A 27,894-nucleotide genomic window follows, 5' to 3' on the forward strand; every position below is an offset into this window, starting at 1 on the left:
GGATGACCTGGGCTTCCAGTTTGAGACTGTTGCACAACACGGTTAGTGGAACTAGAAGTTACCTATTGCATGTTAGAAACTGCTCCAGAGGTTTTGAAAACAGAAAAAAGAGCTTGCTGAGAGTACAGCCCATGCTTACAGGTGCGTGTCGCAGTTTCACATATAGAGAACGCTTTTGCTAGTGAATAGCCCCACATCCATGAACATATGGGCAACACTAATGGGACTTTAGTGGGTTATCAAGGAAGGAAGGAAGGGAAGGAGGAAGAGAGGGAGGGAGGGAGGGAGGGAGGAAGGAAGGAAGGAAGGAAAAAGTGATGTTGGGAGGGGGTCATGCTGTCAAGGACGTGGGGGGAACTTGGAGGGGAATGAAAAATAGATAATATTTCATGTTTTCAGGTCTAAAATTCTCAAAAATAAAGAAAAATAATAAAAAGAGATCAAATAAACTGGCCATTCAATCTGTGATGGTGATGTTTTCATACCTAAGAAAAATGTGACCTCTATCCATGTCTTAGCTAAAATTATACTTAGCGCCCTCTTTGCAGGCAGCAGCTTATTAACTTTAACATCTATAAGGCAAAATTTCAGCTGCACTTTGATTTTAGGATAGCTAAAGTGCAAAATTCTCTGGGTGAGCATAAGTATAGAAGGCTGAAATCAAGATATATAATCAGGGCTGGAGAGGTGGCTCTGCAGTTAAGAGCACTGGCTGCTCTTCCGAAGGTTCTGAGTTCAATTCCCAGCAATCACATGGTGGCTCACAACCATCTATAACGAGATCTGGTGCCATCTTCTGATATGCAGGCAGAACACTGTATACATAATAAATAAATAAATCTTTAAATTTTAATTTTTAAAATAAAAATAAAGATATATAATCCAATAAAATTTCATGTAAGTGGGAGAAATTTAAAATCTAAGAGTTTGGGGGGGTTTGCCCTTGATTTTTTTTTTTTTTTTTGTCTTCCTTCCAGTTAAACTGATTTCCTCATGTTGTTTCTGGATTAGAGCCAGAATCAACTTTGCCTGTTTCTAATCAAATAATGGAGAAGACAATTTACAAATGCTGACTTCAGTTAGCAGTTCCTGGGAGGCTGCGTCTGGACTGAGCCTAGCCTAGGACTGATTCACTTTGACTTGAGGTAGGTTATTATCTGCCCTCTTGACGGGACTGTGGTAACGCTGACATTTTTTCCTGAGAGTGGATGACAGTCACCACAACTCAGGACATCACCACGGGCCTTCGAGAGAGACTGGAATGATTGACACTGTAGTTTGGAGGAGAGATTTAGAATGTAACTAGCTTCCAGCCTCTTTAGCGTTTGGGTGAGTTTGGAGGAGAGGTTCAAAGCAGAACTTTCCATTTCATTTCAGCCTACAAAGGAGCAACCAGAACAGACAACACTGTGCTCTGGGCGTCCCAAACTCTATTCTTTACTTCAGCTATTTGGAGATTTAATATGTTTAGGTTTTTTTTTTTTAAAAAAAGCTTTTTTAAAATTATAAATTCTTAATATAAATAATGAGGATGTGGTTATATTCTATTTTCAGAGAATGAGGGCGGGTTTGGAAAAAGCAGTCTCTCAGGCTGTGCTTACGGGTAACATTTTAACTGTTTACTTTAAGGCTGTACCTCATGTGTGACTGCTAACTTAGAAAACACACTGCTTTAAATAACTTTTCCTTCCTTTTAAATTTATTCCTTTTCATTTTATTGAAAGGTTTCCCCTACCCTACCTGTAAATCCTCCCAGTTCCTCCCGACCTCCCCACCCCCCTCACCGCCCCCCTAAATCCACTCCCTTTCTGTCTCTCATTAGGAAACAAACAGGCCTCTAAGGATGAATATAATAATGTAAATAAAAACTAACACATCTGAGTTGGACAAGACAAACAAATAGAAGGAAAAGAGCCCAAGAGAAGGCACAGCAAACAGAGACCCACTTGTTTGCACACCCAGGAATCCCATAAAAACACTGAACTGGAAGCTAAGCCCCGTTCAGGCGCTGCACGTGCTGGATCAGTGTGATTTAGAAGGCTCTGTGTTCTTGGTGTCCTCCATCTCCTCCGGCTCTCCCATTCTTTCTGCTTCCTCTTTTTCTAGGTTCCCTGAGCTCTGAGGGGGTGCATTTGATGGTGACATCCCATCTAGGAACGAGTGTTCCAAAGTCTCTCACTCTCCGCATATCTGGCTGCGGGTCTTTGCGTTTGTTCCCATCTACTGCAGGATGAAGCTTCTCCGATGATGGCTGCGCAAGGCGCCGGTCTGCTTCACTGGCTGGAGTCCCCTTTTTAAATTTTATTTTATTTTTTATTTTATTTTATTTTATTTTATTTTATTTTTTTTTTGGTTTTTCGAGACAGGGCTTCTCTGTGGCTTTGGAGCCTGTCCTGGAACTAGCTCTTGTAGACCAGGCTGGCCTCAAACTCACAGAGATCCTCCTGCCTCTGCCTCCCGAGTGCTGGGATTAAAGGCGTGCGCCACCACCGCCCGGCCTTTAAATTTTATTTTATCTCCTATCATCTCATAACAGCCCATTCAAAACATATCACTTTAATTTTGTTACTAACATACAAACTTTTGTTTCTGTTAATAAAAGGCATGTACCACAGTATAACCACATTTTATTTCTCGAGTTAGACATTTTTGCTTTTAAGTTGAATGCAACATAATTTATTAACTTTGAAAACTGCTAATCAGAAATCGGGATGGTGGCACATGCCAGTCACACAGCATTTGGGAGGCAGAAGCAGGAGGATTATTGCAAGTTTGAATCCAGACTAGTTGACACTAAAAGCTCCAGGCCAGTCAAAGCTATGTAGTGAGACACACACACACGCACACATGCGCACACACACACACACACACACACACACACACACTTACTGGGCAATGAATTAAAATTTATAGCCTTCAAACTATTTGTTTAGGTTCTGGGAACTGAACCAAGAGCCTTAATCATGCAATGCATTTTCTACCACTGATCTATATCCCTACCCTCCTTAAAATAAATCATATTGACTAGTAAGAGCAGCTATTTGAAAATAATTTCAAGGGTTGATTACTTTTATAGCAAATTTAAAGTATAATAATTTATAACTCAAAATATGTAAGGCAAAAATAGATACAGCCAATCACAGTGGATGATAAGGGACAGGGTACTTGATATGATATTATTATAAACTAGATGTGCAAAATACGAGATGGTTTATTATCATAGTAATGAAAACTGGAGTTTCATTCAGATCATGTATTTATTTGTGTGTGTGAGAGAGAGACATATGCACACATGCACATACACAGAGAAACAGAGAGACAGACAAAAGTTGACAGAGAGAGGGGGGGGAGGGAGAGAGAAGAGAATGTATGTATGCATACAGTTGTGTCTGTGCTTATAGGAGAACTTCCTGAGAGTCTGTTCTTTCTCCACCGTGATTTCTAGCAGCGAAACTCAGGTAGTAAGCTGTATCAGTTACTTTTCTATGGTGGTGATAACATTCCATGACCAAGGCAACTAATGAAAGAATTTATTTGGGCTTATGGTTCCGGAGTTGGGGTTCATGATTGTAAGACAGAGGCTGTAGATGTAGCTGGAACAATAAGTTGAAGAGGAGCTCACATCTTGAAGCTCAAGCAGGAAGCAGAGAGATCGCACCTAGAATGGCGAGAGGCTTTGACATCTCCAAGTTTGCCCCCAGTGACACACTTCCTCCTGCAAGGTCACAACTTCTAAACCTATGGGACCAACGCCACCAAGTGGGGAACCAAGTATTCATAAGCCTGAGACTATACGGAGACATTTCCCATCAAAGCACCACGCACGGCTTTCTGCAAGTGCTTTTATCTGCTAAGCCATGTCCCTGCCCCAAGGTCAGATTTTCAAAGAAAGCTCTGTAATAGTACTCCCAAAAATTCTTCCAAAATGAAGAAGATGTTGGGTAGAATTACAAATCTGGGCACAAATTTAGAAGACCTAGCAAATTCCTGAGAATGTTTGATAGTGGCATTAATGTAAACACTTTCAAAAAAGATATAAGGGCATTCTGAAATGCCTTTTTATTTAAAGATTTGCCAGACAAGAGGCTGCTTTTGAGTTGGTAACAGTAGTTCACCAAGAGACAGAAACCTGTCAAAGTGTTTTCATTGGTTTTTACATTTTTTCTACTAAATATTAATGCTAAGCAATATTTCTTTTTTATTTGCTTTATTTTATGTGCATTGGTGTTCTGTCTGCATGTATGTCTGTGTGAGGGTGCTGGATTTCCTGGTACTAGAGTTACAGACCATTGTGAACTGACATGTGGATGCTGGGAGTTGAACCTGGGTCCTCTAGAAGAGTGGCCATGGCTCTTAGCTGCTGAGCCATCTCTCCAGGCCCCTAAGGTTTACATTTTTGAAAAGCAGTTTTATCACATCTATTTACTATTTTCTATATTCTCTCCTCCACTTCTTTATCGACACCATTATTCTCTCCCACTTCTATGTACTCTCTCTTCTTTTAAACCCACTAACTTAAAAAAAAAAACCTTCTGCTTCTATGTGTATGGGATCAGGACCATCTCCTTGAGCATGGGTATCCTCTCAGGGGCCACATAGCTCCCCCATCAGCCATCAGTCAGCTGAAGGTGGGACTGTGAGACTCCCTCTCATCCATGCTTGGACTTTGTCTGAACTAATGTCCAGGTTTTATGCATACAATCACAGGCTCTATGAATTCATGTGTGTGTGTGAACTCTCATGTCTGGAAAACACAATTTCAAAGTAGTCATCGACTAATTCTGCCTCTTAAGAGTTCTTCCTGTTCCGTTATTCCCCTTGAGTCCTTTGTTCAGCTGTATAATATTTTCCCACCCTCCAAAGCTCCGCTAACAGTGGTCCCTCACTAACTTCTTAACCTCTAGAGGTATACCAAAGGAAACCTATATGTCTGAAGATTCAAAGATCGCATACACACATGAATGGGAACGTGAGATGTTTATCTTTTGGGGTCTGAGTATTTCAGAATAGTTGCTTCCAGCTCCATCCGTTTACTTGCAAATTTCATAATCTCATTTTTCTTAATAGCCAAATAATTCTGCTATGTACCCTGACCCATTCATCAGTTGGTGGACATCTGTGCTGCTTCTGTTTCCTAGCTATCACGAATAGAGCAGCAATGAGCACAGCAAAACTCCTGTCTTAACAGCAGCAAAAGAGCCTTTGAGTATCAATCAGCTCCAGCTGATCTTACGGTAGCCCTGTTTCTAGCTCCCCGAGGAACGGCCTCACTGATTTCCACGGTGGCCGCCAGTTCTACTCCCACCTACAGTGAGGAAGTGTTCCTCTTTCCCACCCCCGTACCAGCATGTGTTGTCATTCGCTTTCTTTTTCTTTTTTTAGCTCTGTCATTCTGACTGGGATGAGGTGAAGCCCCAAAGTAGTTTTAAGTAGTGGGGTGAGGGGACGGTGAGGAGGGGAAGCAGAGGGATAAAATAGAACTTCACATGTTACATTATGATTTCTTATGTGCATATTAAGACATCAAGATGAACAGTGTACAGCACTTGTGAAACAGAGGCAGGTAGGTGTCTGTGAGTTCAAGGCCAGCCTGACATATGTAAGGAGTTCGAGCCCAATCAGGGATACACAGTAAGACTCTTTCTCAAAAAAAAGAAAAAGGAAAAGAAAAAGAAAGAAAAAAGAAAGAAAGAGGAAAATAAAACAGTGTACACCAACCTCTATTATAATTTTCTTCTTCTAAAAATAAAAACAGTCCTCCACTTAGAATTCTTTTTTTAAATATTTGTTTATTTATTATGTATACAGCATTCCTTCCATGTATGCCTGTGGGCCAGAAGAGGGCACCAGACCTCATTACAGATGGTTGTGAGCCACCATGTGGTTGCTGGGAATTGAACTCAGGACCTTTGGAAGAGCAGGCAATGCTCTTACCCTCTGAGCCATCTCTCCAGCCCCCTCCACTTAGAATTCTAACTCATTATCCAGGATTCATTTAGCACATGAATGTCCAGATATCTAAAAAATATTATTTCAATATTTTTGTAGTATTGTAAGGTAGGTAGGAACACTTTGGTAAGTTGCCTAAAGTCATACAGTTAGGATCTGACTGAGCCAAAATAGGGTCCCAGGTCTGTTTTTTTCTTCCTGCCCTTTTCCATACACTTATGAAGCAGTACATTCAAGCCCTTGATGAAACTGGATCCCGTTGTGTGTCGGCGTTGTTGAGCAGGTTCAATTATTTTCTAAGCTTTGATGCGGTCGATTCCCATCATTCCGTGTGACAGAAGGCTGAATAGCAGGTAGGGAATACATTTCTGAGTAACTCCCAGGTGCTCTGAAGCTTTATCTGAACCCGCTGAGTCTGGTCTCATGAGGAATTCTTTCTTTTGTAGTTCTTTCCGTGGGAAGAATGGGGGACATTCGCGGCTTCGTCCTGGTCACCATTGCTCTGATAATGGGCAGGGAAAGCTGGGTAAGCCTTTTGTGCAGACTATTATAAGGGCTGCTTAGAGACGGAATTTCTTTTTAATTTCTAGAAAAGGAATATTAACGATATTAACTTGCTCCTAAGGAATGGGAAAGTTCTGTGGAAATGTGGCATGTAGTAACACTTAAATACTTTAAAAATAAGCCGGGCGGTGGTGGCGCATGCCTTTAATCCCAGCACTCGGGAGGCAGAGGCAGGCGGATCTCTGAGTTCGAGGCCAGCCTGGTCTACAAGAGCTAGTTCCAGGACAGGCTCTAGAAACTACAGGGAAACCCTGTCTCGAAAAACCAAAAAAAAAAAAAAAAAACTTTAAAAATAAAAATCAGGATTTGCAGCAAATCACTGAAATATTTTTAAGCCGTGTTATTTTCTTTTTCACATGGTATCAGGTGTTCAAAACTGACCATGGTAGTTAGTGTTGGTCTTGGGCCAATATTGGACATAATTAGTATATATTACCACGATTATCTGAAGGTGATTTCAATGAACATGTGTCTCCATTTACACATTCCAAAGGACCAAAGACTAGCATACTCAAAGTTCTGGGAAAAAGAAATTAACTTTCTGGTTGAAATAGCATTCTTTTTTTTTTTTTTTTTTTGGTTTTTTTTTTTTTCGAGACAGGGTTTCCCTGTAGTTTCTAGAGCCTGTCCTGGAACTAGCTCTTGTAGACCAGGCTGGCCTCGAACTCAGAGATCTGCCTGCCTCTGCCTCCCGAGTGCTGGGATTAAAGGCCTGCGCCACCACCGCATGGCCTGAAATAGCATTCTGATATGGGAATGGGAGACAACATTGAATCAAGGATTTATCCAGATTATTGGCGACCTTTCTTTCCCATAAACATGAGATGCACATTGTCTTGCAGGCCCTCGAGGATGCGCACTGTCTGCAGGAACAGGAAAGGCTCCGAGCTCAGGTGCACCAACTTGAGATCCGGGTCAAACAGCTGCAGGCCACGGCCGCACAGCTCGTGCACGAGAATGAAGTCCAGTTCCTGGATAAGGGACAAGAGGACAATTTCGTTGACCTTGGAGGCCAGAGGCAATATGCAGGTCAGAACTGGTTTTTCCTAAATGTTTCAACCATTTGGGTCGCACATCCACATGTAATGACAGTACTGGATATCCAGGGACTTTAGACCTTTTCTTTGTTCAGTTTTGTCTTTTAGTCATTTTCGACTCAGAATCTCACTCTATTGCTCAGAATGGCGTGGTACTTAACTGTCTTCCTGCCTCAGCCTCCTCACGTGCTGGATTTCAGGTGTATCCTCGACCACCCTCATCTCCACATCTTGCTAAAAAGCTATGTCTGTTCCAGTGATAAGCAGCATAACTCACTCACTCCACCAATTAAAAAAAATCTTCCATATTTTCCCCTCTTATCTCTAGTATGTGTCCACAGGGTGTTTGATCTAAATACTAAGTATCTGAGAATTTCTGTATCTTCATAAGAAATCAGTATGACAGATTGCTAAATATTCACCTAAAAAGGCAGATTATAATTGAGAGTGCTTCTTTTTAAACTTTGTTTTGATTTAGGTCTTTTCCTTCTTATATGTATGCAGTTTCCCCCTTTTGTTTATTTTGGGCTGGGTCTCTTTGCGTTGTCTAGTCTAGTCTTGAAATCCAGAGTACAAGCAATCCTTCTACCTCAACTTCCTGAGTAGCTCGGACCACAGGTGTGTGCTATCATACCCGATTCTCTCTTTTGAAACCCACAATGAAAAATAAATTAGCAGAACTAAAAGACAGGAAAAGAAAAGTATATTTTTTAAGGGAAATAAAAGAGTAATTTTAAAAATATGTCTATTTAATAGTTTGACATTTTCCCCTTTGATTAGATCAACATTTATATCCTAGAAGTGAAACGGTATTGAACTGTGAGCACAGTATAAATCCCACTGCACCCATCACTAGTCCCCACAGAAAAATGCTGTGGAATAATCCTTCTGTACACTGTGTGAATACATGTCGCTATGATTGGTTTAATAAACAAGCTTACTGACCAGTAGCTGAACAGGGTACAGTTAGGTGGGAAAGCCAAACTGAGAATGATGGGATGAGGAAGGGCAGAATTAGAAGACTCGCCAACCAGATGGAGAACAAGTCGGACACACAAAATGGGGTAGAGGTAAAAGCCACAAGCCTCCAGTCAGCACATAGATCAATAGAAATGGGTTAAGCTGTAAGAGCTAGTTAGTAATAAGCCTGAGCTATTGGCTGACCATTTATAATTTATATTAAGCCTCTGAGTGATTATTTGGGAGCAGGTGAGCGGGTGGTCAGGACAGGAAAACTCTGCCTACAGAAAAAGTCTTTTGGTTTCCTGTCCATATGAATGACTCTGTAAGAGTGAACATGAGTGTTGGAAACAGAGACAAAGCTGTGTAGAATTCTTTGTTCATAGTCGTCTCCATGCTGCACGTCTATGATGTGTTCTAATTTGTCTGCTTGTGAATATAAGCCTGATTTGATCAATAAACTGGTTGTTATGTAAGGCTTGAAAGGATATCCAATGTATTTAAAAATATTTGTTACTATGTAATATGATAGATGTTTTGCCGGTATGCATGCCTGTGTACTGTGTGCACTCTCGGTGTCCATGGAGGACAGAAGAGGGAACTGGAGTTACAGATCATCGTGAGTGGCCATGTGGATGCTGGGAACTGAATCTAGGTCCTCATGAAGAACAGCCAGTGCTCTTAATGCCTGAGCCATCTCTCTAGTTCCAGTCAATGTATTGTATCTTCCCATTGACCCTCGGAGTTTTGAAACACAGTCGATCCTCATGTTGGCAGATAAAACAAAAAATGGGACTAGATGAGCAGATATTAATTGAGATATGTGTATGACTCTAACCAAAAACAGATATCAAAGACATGCCAATCTCATGGGACTAAAAACTCCTGGTTTATGCCAGTAGATGTACTTACTAGTGCAGTGTACTACCTTCTTGTCACTGAGAAAAACCCTTGACTAGAACCCACAAATCCGGGAAGGATTTGTTTTGGTTTACAGTCTGAGGGGCTATATGCCAACAAGGCAGGGTACGCACGATGACAAGCGAAGAAGACCCATGGTCACACTGCATCTGTAGTCAGAAAACAGGAAGTGAAGAGAAATGAGGTAGGACTGTAGGCCTCAAGCCCATCCCTAACACTGTCCCATTTTCTCCAGCATAGATAGCTCTGTCTCCTGAAAGTTCCACAAGTCCCCTAACAAAGCCACTATCAGGGGACTAAATGTTTAAGTGCATGGGCCTACGGAGGCATTTATCATTTAAACCACACATGAGATTCAGAGTTGTAAAATGCCCACTTTCCCTGCTTTCCCCCAGATCCTAATCTCTCTGTGCTCACGCTGCTTGCCCTGGATGCCTCCCCTTCTGCTTCTCAGCTAACATAGCTGAGGTTTCTATTGCTGTGGCAGAAGCAACTTGGGGAGGATGAGTTCTTTCAGCTTACGCTTACGCTTCCACATCACAGTTCATCATGGAAAGAAGTCAGGACAGGAACCTGGAGGCAGGAGCTGATGCTGGAGCTATGGAGGAGTGCTGTTTACTAGATCACTCCCCACAGCTTGCTCAGCCTGCTTTTTTGTACCATCCAGGACCAGCCACTTAGAGGTAACACTGCCCACAATAGACACGCCCCTCCCCTACCAATCGCCAATCTAGGAAATGTACCACAGGCTTGCCGATTGGCCAGTCTGGTGGGACATTTTCTCAACTGAGGTTTCTTCTTCCCAAATGATTCTTGCTTATGTCAGTGTCAAGTTGACATAAAAATAGCCATTATACATGTATCTTGATATTTAGACATCCCCTACACACACACACACACACACACACACACACACACACACACTCTAGTTTCTTTTGTCCGCCTTTAGAGGTCAGAGGTCAGAGCCATTGAATTGCAGTAGAAAGGACAGACAGGGCATAGGGACAGCTGGGGTTCCAGATCATGGAACAGAATTGTGGGTATTTCAGGTTAAAGGGGACCTGGGAAGCACAAAGAGATAGTTTCAAGACGTTCTGGGGCAAAGGCACAGCAATTGCATTCTAAAAAGAAAACTACAGAGAATATTGGTTACGACAGTAAATGACGGGTCAGGCAACATGTATCAGGAATCACACTCTGTATATATTCTTGTAAAACAGCGATTCTCTGCTATAGCCACTCATTCTAACTAGCTGGCAACCTCCCGAAGTGCTAATACTTACCCCAAACTAGGAGGGACTTGAGGTTTTACTCTATTTGCAAGCTAACAGGCTTGCCTCATGGCTCTAGTAGAGGGCTACAGCTCATGGGTCACAAGTCTAAGTTACGTATTTGCATTAATGTCCTTTGTTCTCAAATACCAAGAGCCCATGCGAACACTTAATGGGGCTATGTCACAACTGGACACCCTGAGATTAAGACATTCCAGTATTTTATAGTGGGTTTAAAATGTGTCTAATCTTTGGCTCCAGCGTAGATGTTATCTTTATTTTAGTGTGCAGCTAATGGAGCAACTGTCTGTCCAGAAGATGTTATCTTAGTATCCTTTAAGGCTGCCTACCCACAAATGTGCTTTAAAACATAGTCTAGAATATAAACCTTGTGGGGAAAAAATGTGTAGAAATACAAGTGCCCTGTGGGGATTTATCTGCAAACATTGCCTTCTGTCTACTCCGGACTAATTAATAAAGCATCACTATAGGCCAGAAAATAATTTATGAGTTTTCTGTCAGACGTGGACGAAATTGCTTAAGAACAGTACCAGGACAGACTTCCTACCAAATTTCCTTGCACGGGCTAAGATGGGATAAGATGGTTTGGAGTCACCAAGTAAATATCTATCTTTGGGGTTAATGATGTGTTCTTCATGGTGCCCTCTTCATTGGTTGGAATCTCGGGGCTTGGCTGTAATGTGGTCGGGTATCTATCCAGAAACTTTTGCTATGTTTCCTGTGAATAGTAGGGCCAATAGTAAATAAAGTGGTGTGTTCTTCATAGTGTAGTTTGATGTGAATTCACTAGTAATGAGATTGTGAAGTAGATTCCTATACCCTCCATTTGCTCATTCATCTGGACAGTAGAAAGTGGATGGGAGGATTTGATACAAGTTGGAGGGCAGAATCTTACTGAGGATGATCATAAGGTTGGTTCCCAAAGAAATTTGTGCCCCTCCTGGATGTATGTGTCAAAATTCTAACTCCAATAGCTTTGTATGTGATCCCATTTGGACATTTAAAGAAATGGTCAAGTAGAAATGTGACTATTAGGTGTACCCACATCTCACAGGACAAATATCTTCATAAGAAGTGATACATAGCCGGGCGGTGGTGGCGCACGCCTTTAATCCCAGCACTCGGGAGGCAGAGGCAGGCGGATCTCTGTGAGTTCGAGACCAGCCTGGTCTACAAGAGCTAGTTCCAGGACAGGCTCCAAAGCCACAGAGAAACCCTGTCTCAAAAAACCAAAAAAAAAAAAAAGAAGAAGTGATACATACATACACACAGAATAAAGAATATAGCCAGACAGTGGTGTACACTTTTAACCCCAATACTTGGGAGGCAGAAGCATATGGATCTCTGTGAGTTCGAGGCCAGCCTGGTCTACAGAGTGAGTTCCAGGACAGGCTCCCAAGCTAAAGAGAAACCCTGTCTCAAAAAACCAAAAATGAATAAAAAATTATAAAGAGCTACAAAGATAATTACAACTACGGACAGAGGGCTTGGAAGAAACCAATTCTGATAACTGCTTACATATTGAGCTTCTTAATTTTAGAATATTGAAATGTTGTGTGGAAATATATCTCTGTTGTTGCCAAAAAGTTGGTAGTATGTTCTTCTGAAGATTTAGGAAATTAATATGCCACAAATGTGATGGAGGTCAGCGTTTGTACTAGAAATGTAATGCTTTAATATTAAAAAATTGAACTGAAATGTCATTTAGTCTGAGTTACTCATATCACAGGACTAACTGGTATATTTTCTGTCATTAGTTCATTGGTGGGTATCTTGGAAATCCTTCTAGTAGATTTTCAATGTGTTCAGACTTGAGGTAAGAAATAGACAAATTAGTAAATTCAAAAACCATATACAATGGTGCATTTTGGGTAATGGAGTACAGCCAGTTTGAATTGAATCTATTAGTAGTGAGACAGAACCATCTATTGGTAGATGGTGTTGTGAAGTAGATTCCTACACCCTCCATTGGCCATTTATCTGAGTAGTAGCAAGTGGAATTTGATAATTTGAAGCTTTCATTCTAAATCTTAGAGACACACAGATTATATCAGTCATCATTGTGTGGCTTTAATGAAGAGTTGAAGATGATCATATTAATGAACAGATGCCAGTGATTGGTACAGATAAGGAAACTCAAAGAATCAAGTGTGCCAACTTCCAGAGTGTCTATATAACTAGAATAACATACTCTGCTGTCCACATGGAGCAATGAAAGAGTAATCCAGGTTGATCCCTCCTCAGGAGCATTTGTGGGTAGCAGAGGAACATGGAAGAGCTGTATAATATATAGGACAGCAGGGCATGCCTTGCTAAACAAGGCTGAGCTATGTTTTGGCTTAATGTCACACATGGAAAGTGATCTATGAGAGCCATGATTTTGGTTTTAGATGAGTGGGCTTATTAGGGAAATAGTGAGCAAAAGTGAAAAAACAAACAGCAAGTAGCAGATAGACAGAAGCAGCATATAAATAGCAAAGCATCATGGAACCCTTAAAACACTCAGCAGAAATGACTGAAGGAGCAAGAAAAAATAATATTATCAGATAGAGCGCTTACAACCTCCGGCAGAAATGATGGGGAAATTGCTGAAATGGTTGTGCCGGAGTGCTTGATTGAGACATTCCTTGGAAAAGCATCTTTACTGATGAGCTTCCAGCTTCTCGTCCCCACCACTGGCATTTTTTATACCACAGGAAAAGCAACAGTAACCTCTGCTAGTTAATAAATGGTTTACCTTCCAGCTGTTTCCAAGGGTACAATTAAAAAAAAAAAATACTCTCAGTTTCTTGCTGTTTTCCTTTCTCCCTGTTACAGAGTTAGGAAGTCAGCATGTTCCAAGACAGAAAGCGCCGAAGAACACTTGAAATAAACATGCTGGGGTCTGGGAGAGGAAGGGGGCCCCCAATCCTAGATTCTGCTTTTCAGTAAGCTTAAATAGTACACGACCACCTATCAGTACAGCGTATTTTACACTTAAGTTTCTGCTTTCTGTCACTAAAGAGGGAATCAGGCCAGCCATCCTCGTGGCGGCTTAAGCTTTTCTGGAAAGCAAGGCATCACAGTGCTTTCAGACTGCAATGACATGGAGCCTTTATTATTTATTAATAACTGAACTTTATTTCTTATAGTTTTGGAGGGTAGGATGTCCAAGATCAATGTGCCAGCAGATTTTATATCTGGTGAAGTTTCCCTGTCTGGAAATGGCTCTTCTTGTTAGTGGGTGGCTCGCATCTATCCATAATTCCAATTTTAGGTGATGGGATGCCCTCCATGGGCACAAGGCAGGCACATAGTACACATATATACATACATACATATATACCCATACACATGAAATAAGTCTTTAAAATTTATTTTTAAATGTATTATAAGATAACATATTCTATGCTAATATCATAAAAAACAATTGATATGGTGCTCACATCGAAGTTTATATTTCTTGGTGTCCTTGAATTTAAAACATTCTGTTCATGCACATGATTTGATTTGCATAAATTAGATGTCTTTGTTCTTATTTATAAGTCACTATACTGTTACTAAATTAGTAATTTCCCTGAATTGTAATTTGTCACATGCTAGCAAATATCTAATTACATATAAACTATTAATTTTTGCAAATAATGAATAAATCGCAAATGTATATAGCATATAATTAAACTATCTTTTTAAGCATGTGGGGGCTAATGACTTATGAATTAAAAGTTATTGTATCAAATTCACATTCATTGGTGACAATTGCAGCATGTCTGTTTGACACCCATTGCTCTACAATGGCTTCTACAGAAGCTTCTGGTTTTCATGGCAGTTTCTTGAGGAAGCATCGGTAGTCGTTAAGGTTAGACACTTGGTACAAAGTCCAACAGTCCTTTTACTATCCGTGGTCCCTGGACAAATTACTTAACCTCTTGGTGTCTCATATTCCTCCTCATAAAATGGGAAACAAACGTTTTTATTTGTTGTAAAGATTGAATGGGTTAAGATTTTTAAAATAACATTTGACCTAAAGAAAGAATGTCACATATGCATAAACATTACCCTTCTACCCTCTCCCTTGCTTTTGAAGGAAAGACCCTACACAATATTCTATGTCACAAGAATATTGCCATCTCCAATGAGCCAGTATCTTTTCTTCTTCTTACTTTTCTTCTTTTGTTACCTAGGAATGGGCATGACTGTGATAAGGCTAGTTCTGGCATGTCCCAGAACTCTCTGTGGATTGGTAAATGACCCTTGTTGCTAGCCTTTAAAAAATTAAGAATGTGAGGTACTCCAGGAATGATTGTGCATGTTTGTAGTCCCACTGCTCAGGAAACTAAAGCATACTGGGAGGTTAAGGCTAAAGAGACTCGAAAAAAAAAAAAAAAAAAAAAGGACAGTCTGGAATAAATAGTCATATTCTCTAAAAGTACACAACCAGAACAGCAACATGGTTTCTGGGGAAGAGGAAGTCATTTTTAGTCTTTAATTCTCAGTCTTGAGTTTCAGCCACTATTCTGAGACAAGAAGAAAAAGATTACTCTAGCTGGAATGTTACTCTGGGAAGCTTAAAGACACAGTATTCCGTAAGTGGCTTGCTTTCTGCACATCGGAGAAACTATTCCTATCACCAAGTACAATGCAATATTTGACAGAGAGAAGCTCACATGGCTTTCTTCTAGTAGGATGTGAGCCTTCAAAAATTATTACTTTAAAAAAGTCCTATTAAGGGCTGGAATATGGCTCAGTGATTAAGAATACATAATGTTCTGGAAAAGGACTGGAAATTGGTTCCCAGCACCTATGTGAGGCAATTCATAACTGTCTAAATTCCAGCCACAGAGAAATCCAATACCCTTTTCTGGCCTAGGCTCATTCATTCAGTCATGTACATACAGATGTATACATGCTTTTAAAAACTAGGTAAAATACTTATAAAGTCCTATTGTTTTACTTTTTTTTCCAATCTGTCATCCCACCTATGGGCCAGTGGATTGAGTGGCTTGACATGTTTCAGACAAAATATCTAGCTGATTATCACTTATTTTTAATTTATGTGTATGCATGTGAATCTGCCATGTGCCGGAGTACCCCAAGAGGACAGCAGAGGGCATCTGATCCCCTGGGGCTGAAGTTACAGATGGTTGTGAGTCACCATGTGGGTGCTGGGAACTGAACCTGGGTTCTCTGCAAGAGCATCAAGTGCCCTTAACTGCCAAGCCATCTCTCCAGCCCCTCTACTTGATATTTTAATCCCTACTTTGACCAAACTTTCTACTATTTCTTCTGTCACAATTTGAGCCATGAGTCTCCATGATGAGCTCCTTAAATTGTTCTTTATAAGCTGGTTGCCTTTTTAAAGATTTATTTATGTATACAGTGTTCTGCCATGCTGCATGTATGCCTGCAGGCCAGAAGAGGGCACCAGATCTCATTACGGATGGTTGTGAGCCACCGTGTGGTTGCTGGGAATTGAACTCAGGACCTCTGGTAGAGCAACCAGTGCTCTCAACCTCTGAGCCATCTTTCCAGATCCAAGCTGTTTGCTTTTTTTAAATGTGTATTTATTGACTTTTTAAAAAATCTGCTTGGTATTTTTTTTTTTTGAGGGTGGGTTGTTTGTTTGCTTTTCTTCCATTAAAAGCTCTGCTTGGGATGTTTATTTGTGTTTGATGCTCTCTTCTGGAGAGAAGGAAATTTAAAAAAACAAAACGGAAAGATGGTAAGAAACAAAAACAAACAGAAAGTCTTGGCAGAGATCCCCATAGTCATTAAGTTTTTCTACAGCAAGTTAGAGTTAATTATTTCCATATTTGCCTGAAAAAGAGTTAGAACCTTGTGAGTCTTTTTCTCTTCAGTCCTTTGGTAGGAGATCAGCTATGAACAAGGAGCTCTTTCCCAATGGAGAGAAAATGGGCTGACTTTAATCAAAGTCTTCTACTACATACTTGACCACAAGACATAAGCTTTTAAATAACATTGAGTTGACTGTACGTGGACATTTGCTTCTTGTCTAGTTTTCTAACAAGATCCCTTTTATAATCCAGCATGCATAAAGAACACTTGTGTGTTTGAATCTTAAAAGTAAATGCATGAACAGAGCCTAAGTCACTAGGAAGACCAACAGTGGCGCATGATTGAAGTCAGCTTTGTGAAGACTATTTTCTCTTCAGATTTCCACTGTCTACTCAATTTAATATATGTGTTTCACTTGTTGACAGTTTGGCGTCAAAACAGTGAACTGAAGAGAGAACTGAAAAACACTTCATAAAACTTACATAATTCAGTCATAAGACAATTTTTTAAGGAAGAAATTAACAAAACGGTAAAAGTCAAATGTAAAGGAGATTCTACGTACTATTTTCAGAAGTTCTGTACCTGACTATTCCTGAGACTACTTTCTGTAGTTTGGCCCCTGCTCCAGCCATCTGCAGGCTGCGTGGGCATCTACCTAATACTTGACCATACTCTCTAGGACTGCTCAAATCAGCCTCAAATAAGACCCAGAGGGTATTAGCTTGTTTTACCTCAAGTGGCTTAAGAAACTAATATTAGCTGGGCGGTGGTGGCGCACGCCTTTAATCCCAGCACTCGGGAAGCAGAAGCAGGTGGATCTCTGTGAGTTCAAGGCCAGCCTGGTCTGCAGAGTGAGTTCCAGGACAGGCTCCAAAGCTACACAGAGAAACCCTGTCTGGAAAAACAAAAACAAACAACAAAAAAGAAAGACACTAAAATTACCTTTTGTGACAAACTGGTAGCTATTTAAGTTCAAAGGCCAAAGAAATACCGCAGCAGAGAGAAATAGAAGGATAAAAGAAAGCACAAAGGCTTGCGATTTTTTTTTTTTTTTTTTTTTTTTTTTTTTTTTTTTTTTTTTTGGTTTTTCGAGACAGGGTTTCTCTGTGGCTTTGGAGCCTGTCCTGGAACTAGCTCTTGTAGACCAGGCTGGTCTCGAACTCACAGAGATCCGCCTGCCTCTGCCTCCCGAGTGCTGGGATTAAAGGCGTGCGCCACCACCGCCCGGCTAAGGCTTGCGATTTTTAACAAAATATCCCAGAATATGTGAGCTGTTAGAAGTTTCCGGGGAATGTTTTTAAAATGTAGTGAAACTGAAAGTCATAAAAACTTGACATGGTTACTGTTTGGGGTTCAGTCTCGAATGTTCAGTAAGACGTTAAGACAAGATAATCCCATTACAATATTTACATGCGGTTGCATTTTTCGTTTCATTGTTCAATTCATTGTGCATGTTCCGCTGTGCTATCCAATAAACGATAAGTCCCGCTTGAGTACAAAGCAATAAACTGAACAGAAATGATTTGTTTTTAACCTGCTTTCTTCAAAAATAATTAATGCTTCTTATTTCATTCCTTCCCCCTGGTCTTATCAAGAGGTCAATGGTAACTACATCGTAGGAAAGAAAACGTGGTTTTCTGAATTCCCACTAGAAGACGAACAAGATGGCATTTTATGAACCAATTATGTATTCCATTTCTCTTATCTGTCTCCTCGGGTGCTGGATTTCAGGAACAAAGACATATAGCAAGTGTCATATTACCCTGTTTTGTAAACAGATTGCTCAGAGCTTTACAATGGTGGATTTAAGCAGAGTGGATTTTACAAAATCAAACCTCTCCGGAGCCAGGCAAAATTTTCTGTGTATTGTGACATGTCTGATGGAGGAGGTTGGACTGTAATTCAGAGACGATCTGACGGCAGCGTGAACTTTAGCAGGTAACCGCTTTTAACCAGTAATTATTAGGAACAGGAGAGTGAGATTTGTTAGTTAAGCCTTCTTAATTCCTCAAACTTTACTTTCTCATTCTCAAGTAAGAATATGCGTGTGAGCGAGCTCAGCATATACGGAGATGAGAAAATGAGGAATGGGATGGGCGCTGCAGATGACCATTTGTGTTTTGCTAAAACTAACATTCAATTTCAACTTCTTAGGGGTTGGAATGACTACGAAAGTGGCTTTGGGAACTTTGTCCAAAGAAATGGTGAATATTGGCTGGGTAACAAAAACCTTAACTTACTGACTACGCAAGGTAAGTTTTGTACTTGCATACGGGAAACAGCAAGTTTTAGTTCAGGTCCTGGGACTCCTAGACAAACAAAGGCCATATAGTATTTTGCGCTAAATCACTGGCAATATAAAAAATTCAGTATATATCATGATTTTTCAGATGTAATGATACTTGCTGAGCTATTATCCCATTTGTAAAATGCTACTTAAAACAGGGATTAGAGGCAAAGGTAGGTAAACGTATATTTTCTAATATGTTTTCTATTCCTTGAAAGGAAATGGGTTTAATTTTTAAAAATTTGAGTGACTGACAATTATACACACACACACACACACACACACACACACACACACACAATTTATTACCACACTAATACCATGTGATAAGCCACTACTACTTCAAGACAGTAGAAGTTTGCGGTTAGAGACATGACTCAGAGTTTGAGAGTTCATATTGCTCCTCCCAACACCCACATCAGATAACTCCCAGCTCCAGGGAATCCAGCGCTCCTTTCTGGCCTCTGAAGGAACCCACACATGTGGCATTACCCACACAGACACCCACATATACACATAAAAATAAATCTTGAAAACACGAAAAAATGATTTAAAGGCAATTGTTACCCTCTATACAATTCTCCCTATACATGTTCACTTGTATGTCTATAACTAGAGTTCTATATTTGTCTAAAGTTTTGTTCCATAACAAGTTTTCAGTGTTTTATTTTTCATAGCCTTTCGTTCCCATCTGCCATCCTCCTTCGCTGACTGATAGCTTGAGACCGCAGTCAGCCCTCTTTAGGTCTGGGACTCAATGTCTCATAAATCACAGTTGCACTGCCCAAGAAGACAAGTTGAATCACACTGACAATGCCACGGCTTATTTGTTCCAGCCAAGCGCAGGCAACTACTGGTCAGTCTATATCCAAAATAGTCAGCAGAGCACTGATTACCAAGGTCTTTGAGATGTGCAAGTGGTAGCTAGAAAGGTTACATAATCCAGTGTTTCCCTCTCATCAGTGGTCTCTGAATCTACATAAGGTCTCCTTTCCCGTGTGTGTGTGTGTGTGTGTGTGTGTGTGTGTGTGTGTGTATTATCCTGGTTTTAAGAGTATATCTTTTGCCAGCTCTATAACATTTATCATGCCTCCTTCTGTTTGTTTTTTATATTAGTATTTTTCTGGATAATGGTTTAAGCTATGCAAATCCCATTGTGCCATTTTAAGCATACAAAATTCAAGCTAATTTCTCAAGTTATTTTTGTGCGTATATTTTTGCCTGGGTGGATGTTTTCAATAAATTTGATTCCCCTTCATCTTTTTTTGCTTGGTGCTGGATGTTGAAACCAGGCCTTTGCTCATACTAAGCATGTGTTCTCCCGCAGATCTACATACACACCCCTTTTCTCATTTGATGTTCAAGATGGTTGCTTTTGGATAGTATAGAGAAATGTATTTATCGTTCCACTCCTTGCATAGAGAACTGTATCTATCAATTCCATGCTTTGCATAAAGTATCATAGCTCAAACAGAAGAAATTACCTCAGTCCTTATATTTTTTAATTATGACAGCAGTTAAGGCTACTCAAATTGTCTTTAAAATAGCTTTATTTCTATTACCCAAGTTTTTTGGAACTGTCTGCAATAAAATTAATCTAGAAATGATTTCTAATTGTAAGTTTATTCATTTATTGACCAAGACATTAAACAATTTTCTTTTAAAAAATGTGTAGGATTTTCTCTCCACATATACTTTTGGGGATAACTGACATATCCTATCCTACTGTGTCCATCCATGGTTTGGCTCATATGAGCTAAGTTAATACTTTTAGGGAGGTCTGACTGAAGAGAACCCCTTTCCATACTTGTTCCAGAAACGAGAATCCAGAATTCTCCTCCAAATAGCTTTGAACTTTGTTCCGAAGACCCAAGATAGGAAGGTAAAATTATATGTTACCTAGTCATTTGACTTGTAATTTTCATTTTGAGACAGAGTCTCACTATGTATCCAGGCTAGCCCAGAACTTGCTGTACAGACCAGGCTGGCCTTGAACTTGTCATAATTCTCCTGCCTCTTCCTCCTTTGTGATGGGAACGTTATACCACACCCATCAAATTTCTAATATTTAAGAACAGTTCTGCTTCAGGAGGAAGACCAGCCTGTCATTCACAAACGGGAGCAATGGAAAAGGGGGCAGGGGATGACTTTATTACCTCACTGATTTGTTTCACACAATTTTTTTTATAACTTAGAACTTTTATAGTCATCATAGTATCTCTTTTCATATTTGGAGTTTTCTTCAATATATATCATTTCTAGCATGCATAAATAAGACTGTCTGCCAAATAAAGTCACTTTGTTTGAAATATTTCCCCACTGGCTTGGAAAGTCCGGTGAATCCTCTTGATGCAGAGTCACCGACGTCAGCATGGTTTCAATAATGACCTCCTTCTGTGCCGTCCGTCGTATATGGGGCAGAACTCTTGAGGTGCTCCTCTGCTCTCCCTAATCCCCTCTTCCAATGGCATCTGTTCTCCGGGCTTTGATGCTAACAAGGGGAGGTTTTCACAAAACAACCAGGATTCCTGTTTCTTCTTCAGATGGTTCTTAAACTACTTGCTAGCCGACCTTATTCTACCACCACCCCCCCATGCACGCACACGCAAGTGAGGGTGACTGTACGATGAAGCATGGCCTGCTGCTGGGGTCGTAAGGTGTTGTTAATAGTAATTAGTCCTAAAACTAGATCTTATGAAATTAAGACAAACGGAATAAACATAATTCTTAAATCTACTATTTTCATCATCGTCATTCTCTCTCTCTGAGTTTTTTTGAGAAAGGGTTTCTCTGTCCTGTACCTCACTCTATACTCCAGGCTGGTCTTGAACTCACTGCCTCTGCCTCCTGAGTAGTGGAATTAAACATGTAAATCACCAACCGCCTGGCTTTTTTAATCCATTAACTAAATAATAACATTTTCTGTTCTGGACCAAGTGAGTCATACACTATTTTTAGATTTGTTTTTATTCTTCAGACAGTAGAATTTTTCAACTGTGCTATCTTGCTGTCATTTTCAAGTAAAATAAACAATAAAGTGCTCACACTGTATTACGCTGGAGTCGCTGTTTATTCTTTGAAAACTGATTCTTGGCAGAGGAAATGGTAGAAGCAAAATAAAACTACAATTTATTTTTAGCTTTAAAAGTCAATATCATGTCATGTATTTAAACAACAATAATTTCTTACTTTTTTTGGCTTTTTTTTTTTTTAGGAGATTATACTTTAAAAATTGACCTGACAGATTTTGAGAAAAACAGTCGCTTTGCACAATACAAACATTTTAGAGTTGGCGATAAAAAGGTACTAAGTTTTAATTTTTAAAATTTAATCAAGGCAATGTCTTGAGTTAACACTGAAACGATGCAACAAATACATAATACATAATAAAATAGAAATAAAAATACATAATATAAACTCCTTTGTTTAACATTTTTTTTTAAGTGTTTCCTACTGATAGTGAAAATGGCTTTTTCCCCCCCTCAGTCCTTTTATGAACTGAACGTTGGAGAATATTCTGGAACAGCCGGAGACGCCCTTTCAGGGACCTTTCACCCTGAAGTGCAGTGGTGGGCTAGTCACCGAAGAATGAAGTTCAGCACGTGGGACAGAGATAATGACAACTACGAAGGGAACTGTGCTGAGGAGGAGCAGTCTGGCTGGTGGTTTAACAGGTTTGATTGGCTGTAAAGGCGCTAATGGTATCAATTATACCAAGTAAGGTGATGGTGACCTTATGTGTGATGTTATGCAATCCTTACCAGAATTCTTCAGCTGTGAGGTCCTTTTGAGGTTTGTTGTGCACATTAGTAAAGCCTGAACAATATGTAACAGAAACTGGGTGTGGTACCACATTCCAGTAAACCCAGGACTTGGAGGCAGGCAGAAACAAGAGGATCACCACAAGTTCAAGGCCTGTCCCTGCTACATAGCAACCTCAAGGCTAGCCTGGGATCATGTCTTGAAAACATACACGCACACATACCCTTGCACCCAAAATAAACAAAATTTTCCAATAATATGTTTTGGAAATAAATCAAACTTATACTTTTTACAAGGATTTTGTTTTGAAAACTGAGTTACTGTTGAGTTATAACAAGAAGGCCCCAAATTGGCATGAGAAAGTAGAGAGCATGCGCACATAAACATATTTATGAGCGAGATGGGATGGCTCACACCTGTAATCCTGGCACTTCGGAAGGCGAGGCCATCAGGTATTATATGAGGTCTAGGCTAGAAGACACTTGCCTTAATAAAAAAAACAATAAATAAATAAAAGGCACCATGCACTGAAATCAACTAGACCCAAAGTAATGTTTGTAATTTGCATGTTTTTATAGTGAACTTTATTTTTTAAAATTTTTGAAAAGAAAGCAAGAGAAGAGAAGGAAGGGAGGAAGGAAGAAGGAATTTGCGGCACTTTGTGAACCAACTAACTCTTCGTTGTCTCATCTCTTACGAGATAATCCCCACTACTGCTCTAATTTTGTGCTACTTTTCATTCATCGTGACATTTATTAGTTCATTTAATGCAAGTCTTCCCAATGTAGGAAAAAACAATGTTCTTAACACTTAATCCTACCATAGCTGCTGTTTGAATATTTCACCGCTATCATCAAGCGCATTCTGTTTTTAAAAATGTTTTTAAACATTTTCTTAAAGATTTATTTATTTATTATGTTAACAGTGTTCTCTCTGCATGTATGCCTGCATGCCAGGAGAGTGTACCAACATCTCATTATAGATGGTAGTGAGACACCATATGGTTGCTGGAATTGAACTCAGGACCTCCGGAAGAGCAGTCAGTGCTCTGAGAGTGATCTTGAGCCCTAATACCACCACTGACTCTACCTCCCAAATGCTGGAACTGCAGACAAGACAGTACCACTCACGGTGCCTAGCTGAAATCTGCTCTCTTGCTCAGTTCTCTCTCAGTAGCCATAAAGTAGCTGCGATTCCATTTCAGCAGAATTCTTCAGGCCTCGAATGAGAGGTAGCTCACTGTATCGTTTCCAGTTGTCTCATCTCTGGACCAAATGTCCCTGGTTCCTTTTTGGTTTCCCACACTGCATTTTGTAGGATCAGTTAGGTGGGGATGGAAACTCCACGCAGTTTTCCTCAAAAGTGACCCAGGTGGCGTGCCACCTCTGCGGAGCAGGTGCGGGACAATGTGGGATGAAGCATCAGCTTTGGAAATATTCTGTTTTCCTTAGAAAACAGGAGCCACCTCAAAATGTATGGACACCTAAACTTTCCATTAAGAAATCTTAGGCAATTTTGGAGTATAGTGTTTTCCATACAACTGGACTCTCCATGTAAATCCCATAATCTATATAATTTTTAGTGTAAATAAAGCATCTCAAGATATAAACTCTATGCTATGAGTGCATCTATTCTATGCATGCTAAAATTTCTAAAAACCATGAGCGTCTTCACTATAACATCACTTGCTGTGCATTTAATTAATTACTATTTTTTGGTTTGCTTACTTGAGACATGGCCTTACTACACAGTACAGTCTGAAGTCTGTCCTCAAACCCGTGGCAATCCTCCTGCCTTAGCCTCCCAAGTGCTAGAATTACAGCCATACCTGGCTAGCTTTAAAGAGGTAGATTTCAATACAGATACAATGAATTTAAGGTATTTCCATCAATTAAGGGAAATGTATGCGCTTGTAAAAACAGTAGGCTTCCTGCTGGGTTTTACTTTTCCAAAAATTGAGTCTATTTAACAGTTGGCCATTTATTAAGGAGATGGAGTACACGTGACAGTGTGAGGGAGCGGAGAAGGAAGATCATTAAATCATTTTTTTCCTACTGTGCTAACGTGAAACATGGCAAAACATCTCTTCCCTCTTAGCTTCCTTTTCTTTAAAAAAAAAAAAAGATGGTTCCCCTCTTTTTCTTTATTCCTTCCTCTTCTTGTAAGTAAGCAGCATTTACAACTTGTCATCTGCGAACATTCATTAATGACTGATTTTGAACAGACTTGAAGAAATCATCACTAATATTACTGAGACCTAGAGTGTGTACATCTTCCAGTTGGTTGGATTGTTCTATTCCGGAATGAATGACATTCTCACAAATAATAAGAAAGGCAAATAAATGATACAGTTAACTTTAGAAACAGGGGTTGGAAAGATCAAAAAAAAAAAAAAAAGGCAATTTAGTAGCTGGCACTACCCAAGAAGAACAGGTCACTCTAGAGAGAAAGGAAATTGTTCCCGAAATGTGGCCTTAACTCTTTGTTTTCCGTGTTGCATTCTAATTGACGGGAATTGTTGGAGCTTCTCAGTGTTTCTGACTATTGAGGCTGGAATTGCAACGCCCCCTACAGGTTTTTGTATTTATTGTCCAGCCCCACCCAGGTAGGAGCCCTCCGCTTCTTACTCAAAGTCATCTAAAATACAGCTGCCATGTGTTCCTGCCACTGATGCTTAACACCCTCTGCTTTTTCCACCGGGAGAGACTCTGAGCCCCATAAAGACGAGCCAATGCCAGTACTTTTTTACATTGTGGTATTTCGTCACAGCCAAGAGAAAAATAACTAAAACCCTCATTGCTACCTCTCTTGCCTTTCAAGCCTTGCGTTTTTGCAAGTCATATCTCTTCCCGGAGACCACCACCATGCTGCCCTTCCCCCAGACACGTATTTACCTTGGAAAGTCAATCTTTAATAACTAGTTTAGGTTAGAAACTGAAGGATACTGGAACACTGGTCTCAGAATACTAAGTAGTGTTCTGAGCCCATTTCTCAATACGCTCCAAATCAGACCAAATATAATAGTTTCTCTATATAAAGGTATCCAAATATTTATTCTAGGTACTCTGGGGGGTCTTCCTTTCCAAATGTTACTTCTCATGGTACTTTAGAAACACAGTGGATACTGAATCCCCGCAGACTTAGCAGGCATGGTTTCAATTAGTCCTCGCTATTTAAATTAGGAGAACTGCCAGGATGGTCAATGAAAGCAACTACTTTTCATTTATGAATGAATTCTTTGCTTTTCTGATCCAATGGTTTGTTTCCTTTCTCAGAACTAGTTCTGAGTATTCTTCTCATAGCCTATAGTCTGATATTTTTTCATTAGTTACAGCAATAAATAATAGATGGTGACTTATATCATAACAGGAAAATGACTACAAACTGTTACGTGAAATTTGTGTATGCCAAGGACAGACAAGTGTGTAGACCCCAAAGGAGGAAGGAGAAAATGCTTAAATTTTACAATAACCTAACAGACCTATCTAGATTGGTGCAGTATATGTGAAAAATTAACCTGACAACTCAAACAAAAGATTATTTGCTGATAGCTGGGAAGTTTTTAAAAGGAGGTTTAGGTTCTGTTTGCTTATCTTGAAGATGCAAATAACTGATATGCTAACAACCAAAGAAGGGAAAGAAGGGAATCTGAATCATGAAAGTCATGTCTCGACTGCAGACTGGTGAACTTGGAAGTACAAACTACTCGGGAAGCTGCAGTAGAGCTGCTTGTCCGTCTTACTTTGTTTGTCCCCACGTCCTTACTGTGCCCTTGTGGCCAAGCATGAGGCTAACACTGTCCAACCAGGAAGATGTAGGTGAAGGTTACAGCGCCATTTTTCTTTGCTTCTTTTTCTTTTCTTTTTTTTTTTTTTTTTTGTTTAAAGGTGTCTTAGTCGGGGTTCCTATTGCTGTGAAGAGACCCCATGACCACAGCAACTTTTTTTGTTCGTTTGTTTTTTCAAGACAGGGTTTCTATGTGTAGCCCTGATTGTCCTTGAAAAAACTCTGTAAACCAGGCTGGCCTTGAACTCACAAAGATCTGCCTGCCTCTGCCTCCTGAGTGCTGGGGTTAAAAGTGTGTACCACCACTTCCCGGCTTACCACGGCAACTCTTATAAAGGAAAACATTTAATTGAGATAGCGCTTTACAATTTCAGAGTTTAGTCCATCGTTGTCATGGTGTGGAGCATGGTAGAGTGCAGGCAGACATGATACTGGCTACATCTTGATCAGAAGACAACAGGAAATAGTCTCAGCTTCACACCAAGCAAAGCTTGAGCGAAGGAGAGAGCCAAGCTTCCCCACACAGAGACAAACTTCCTCCAACAAGGCCACACCTATTCCAACAAAGCCACACCTTCTAACAGTGCCACTCCTATAGATTTATGGGGCGGGGGGGGGGGGGGGACTGCATTCAAACTACCACAAAAGGCTACTAAGAACTGAAATGCTTATTTTTCAACACACTCCAAGTGGTCTGGGATGGTTTGGGATGGGAGCAAAACTCACCTGTTTAAACAATGACATTTGTTTGACTAGAAGTTTCAGGTTTGGGGAAATGATGTGTCATCATCTAAAAGTTTTATCGTTTCTTAGCAGGATAGAGTTTCTGATGCGGACTTTCCTTCTGACTGTTCTGTTTTCTTTTGTTCTCCCACTAGGTGTCACTCTGCAAACCTGAATGGGGTGTACTATCAGGGCCCCTACACAGCAGAGACCGATAATGGAGTAGTCTGGTACACCTGGCACGGATGGTGGTATTCCTTGAAATCTGTGGTTATGAAAATCAGGCCAAATGATTTTATTCCAAACATCATTTAGTTGTTCCAATTGGCCTCTTTCTGCAATTCATATTGGTTTGAAATATTTGAGAAATACAGTCCTGAATAAATATTTGCATGGTGTTGGCAATTGTGTGTGACTTCTCATTCTTCATCCTGCATTTATTACTTAATGTACTTTTAGTTCAGGAGATAGGAAATATCCAACAGATAAATGTAGATTTTGTTAATGTTTACTGAGTTTCTATGTATATAGGGGTATGATAGGGGTTCAAACTGTATAGAAAACAGCATAGACTAATTAACATGGTTAAGTAATAACACAAACCTAAATTTGAAACAATAAACCAAGTATGGCTGCTGTGGTGGTGCATGCCTTTAATCCAAGTCCTCAGGAAGCAAAGACAGGTTGGATCTCTGAGTTCGAGGCCAGACTGGTCTACAGGTGTGTTCCAGGAAAGCTAGGGCTGCACAGAGAACCTGTCTCATAAAAAACATAATCAATCAATCAATCATGTACGATGCAACTGACAGAGCATAAGCCAAAACACAACTAATGATGG

At 40.1% G+C, this 27,894-nt stretch overlaps 1 protein-coding gene across 2 annotated transcripts; it reads left to right on the top strand.

Annotated features, from left to right (window-relative positions):
* Nucleotides 1-6: 6 nt before the first annotated feature.
* Nucleotides 7-27,461, top strand: Fgl1 (fibrinogen like 1). 2 transcript variants are annotated; one of them, XM_038325239.1, is made up of 9 exons: nucleotides 7-141; nucleotides 978-1,145; nucleotides 6,396-6,475; nucleotides 7,356-7,542; nucleotides 18,277-18,436; nucleotides 18,653-18,750; nucleotides 22,000-22,088; nucleotides 22,272-22,459; nucleotides 27,212-27,461. In XM_038325239.1, exons 3-9 carry the CDS (start codon nucleotides 6,413-6,415, stop codon nucleotides 27,369-27,371), a joined length of 945 nt encoding a protein of 314 aa, XP_038181167.1. In that variant the 5' UTR covers nucleotides 7-141; nucleotides 978-1,145; nucleotides 6,396-6,412; the 3' UTR covers nucleotides 27,372-27,461. The 2 variants fall into 2 exon arrangements, with proteins under 2 accessions (XP_038181167.1, XP_038181168.1); XM_038325240.1 differs by having other exon boundaries at nucleotides 8-141; nucleotides 1,012-1,145.
* Nucleotides 27,462-27,894: the final 433 nt, after the last annotated feature.

The sequence above is a fragment of the Arvicola amphibius genome, chromosome 4, assembly GCF_903992535.2.
Source record: "Arvicola amphibius chromosome 4, mArvAmp1.2, whole genome shotgun sequence".
NCBI classification, from domain to species: Eukaryota; Metazoa; Chordata; class Mammalia; order Rodentia; family Cricetidae; genus Arvicola; species Arvicola amphibius.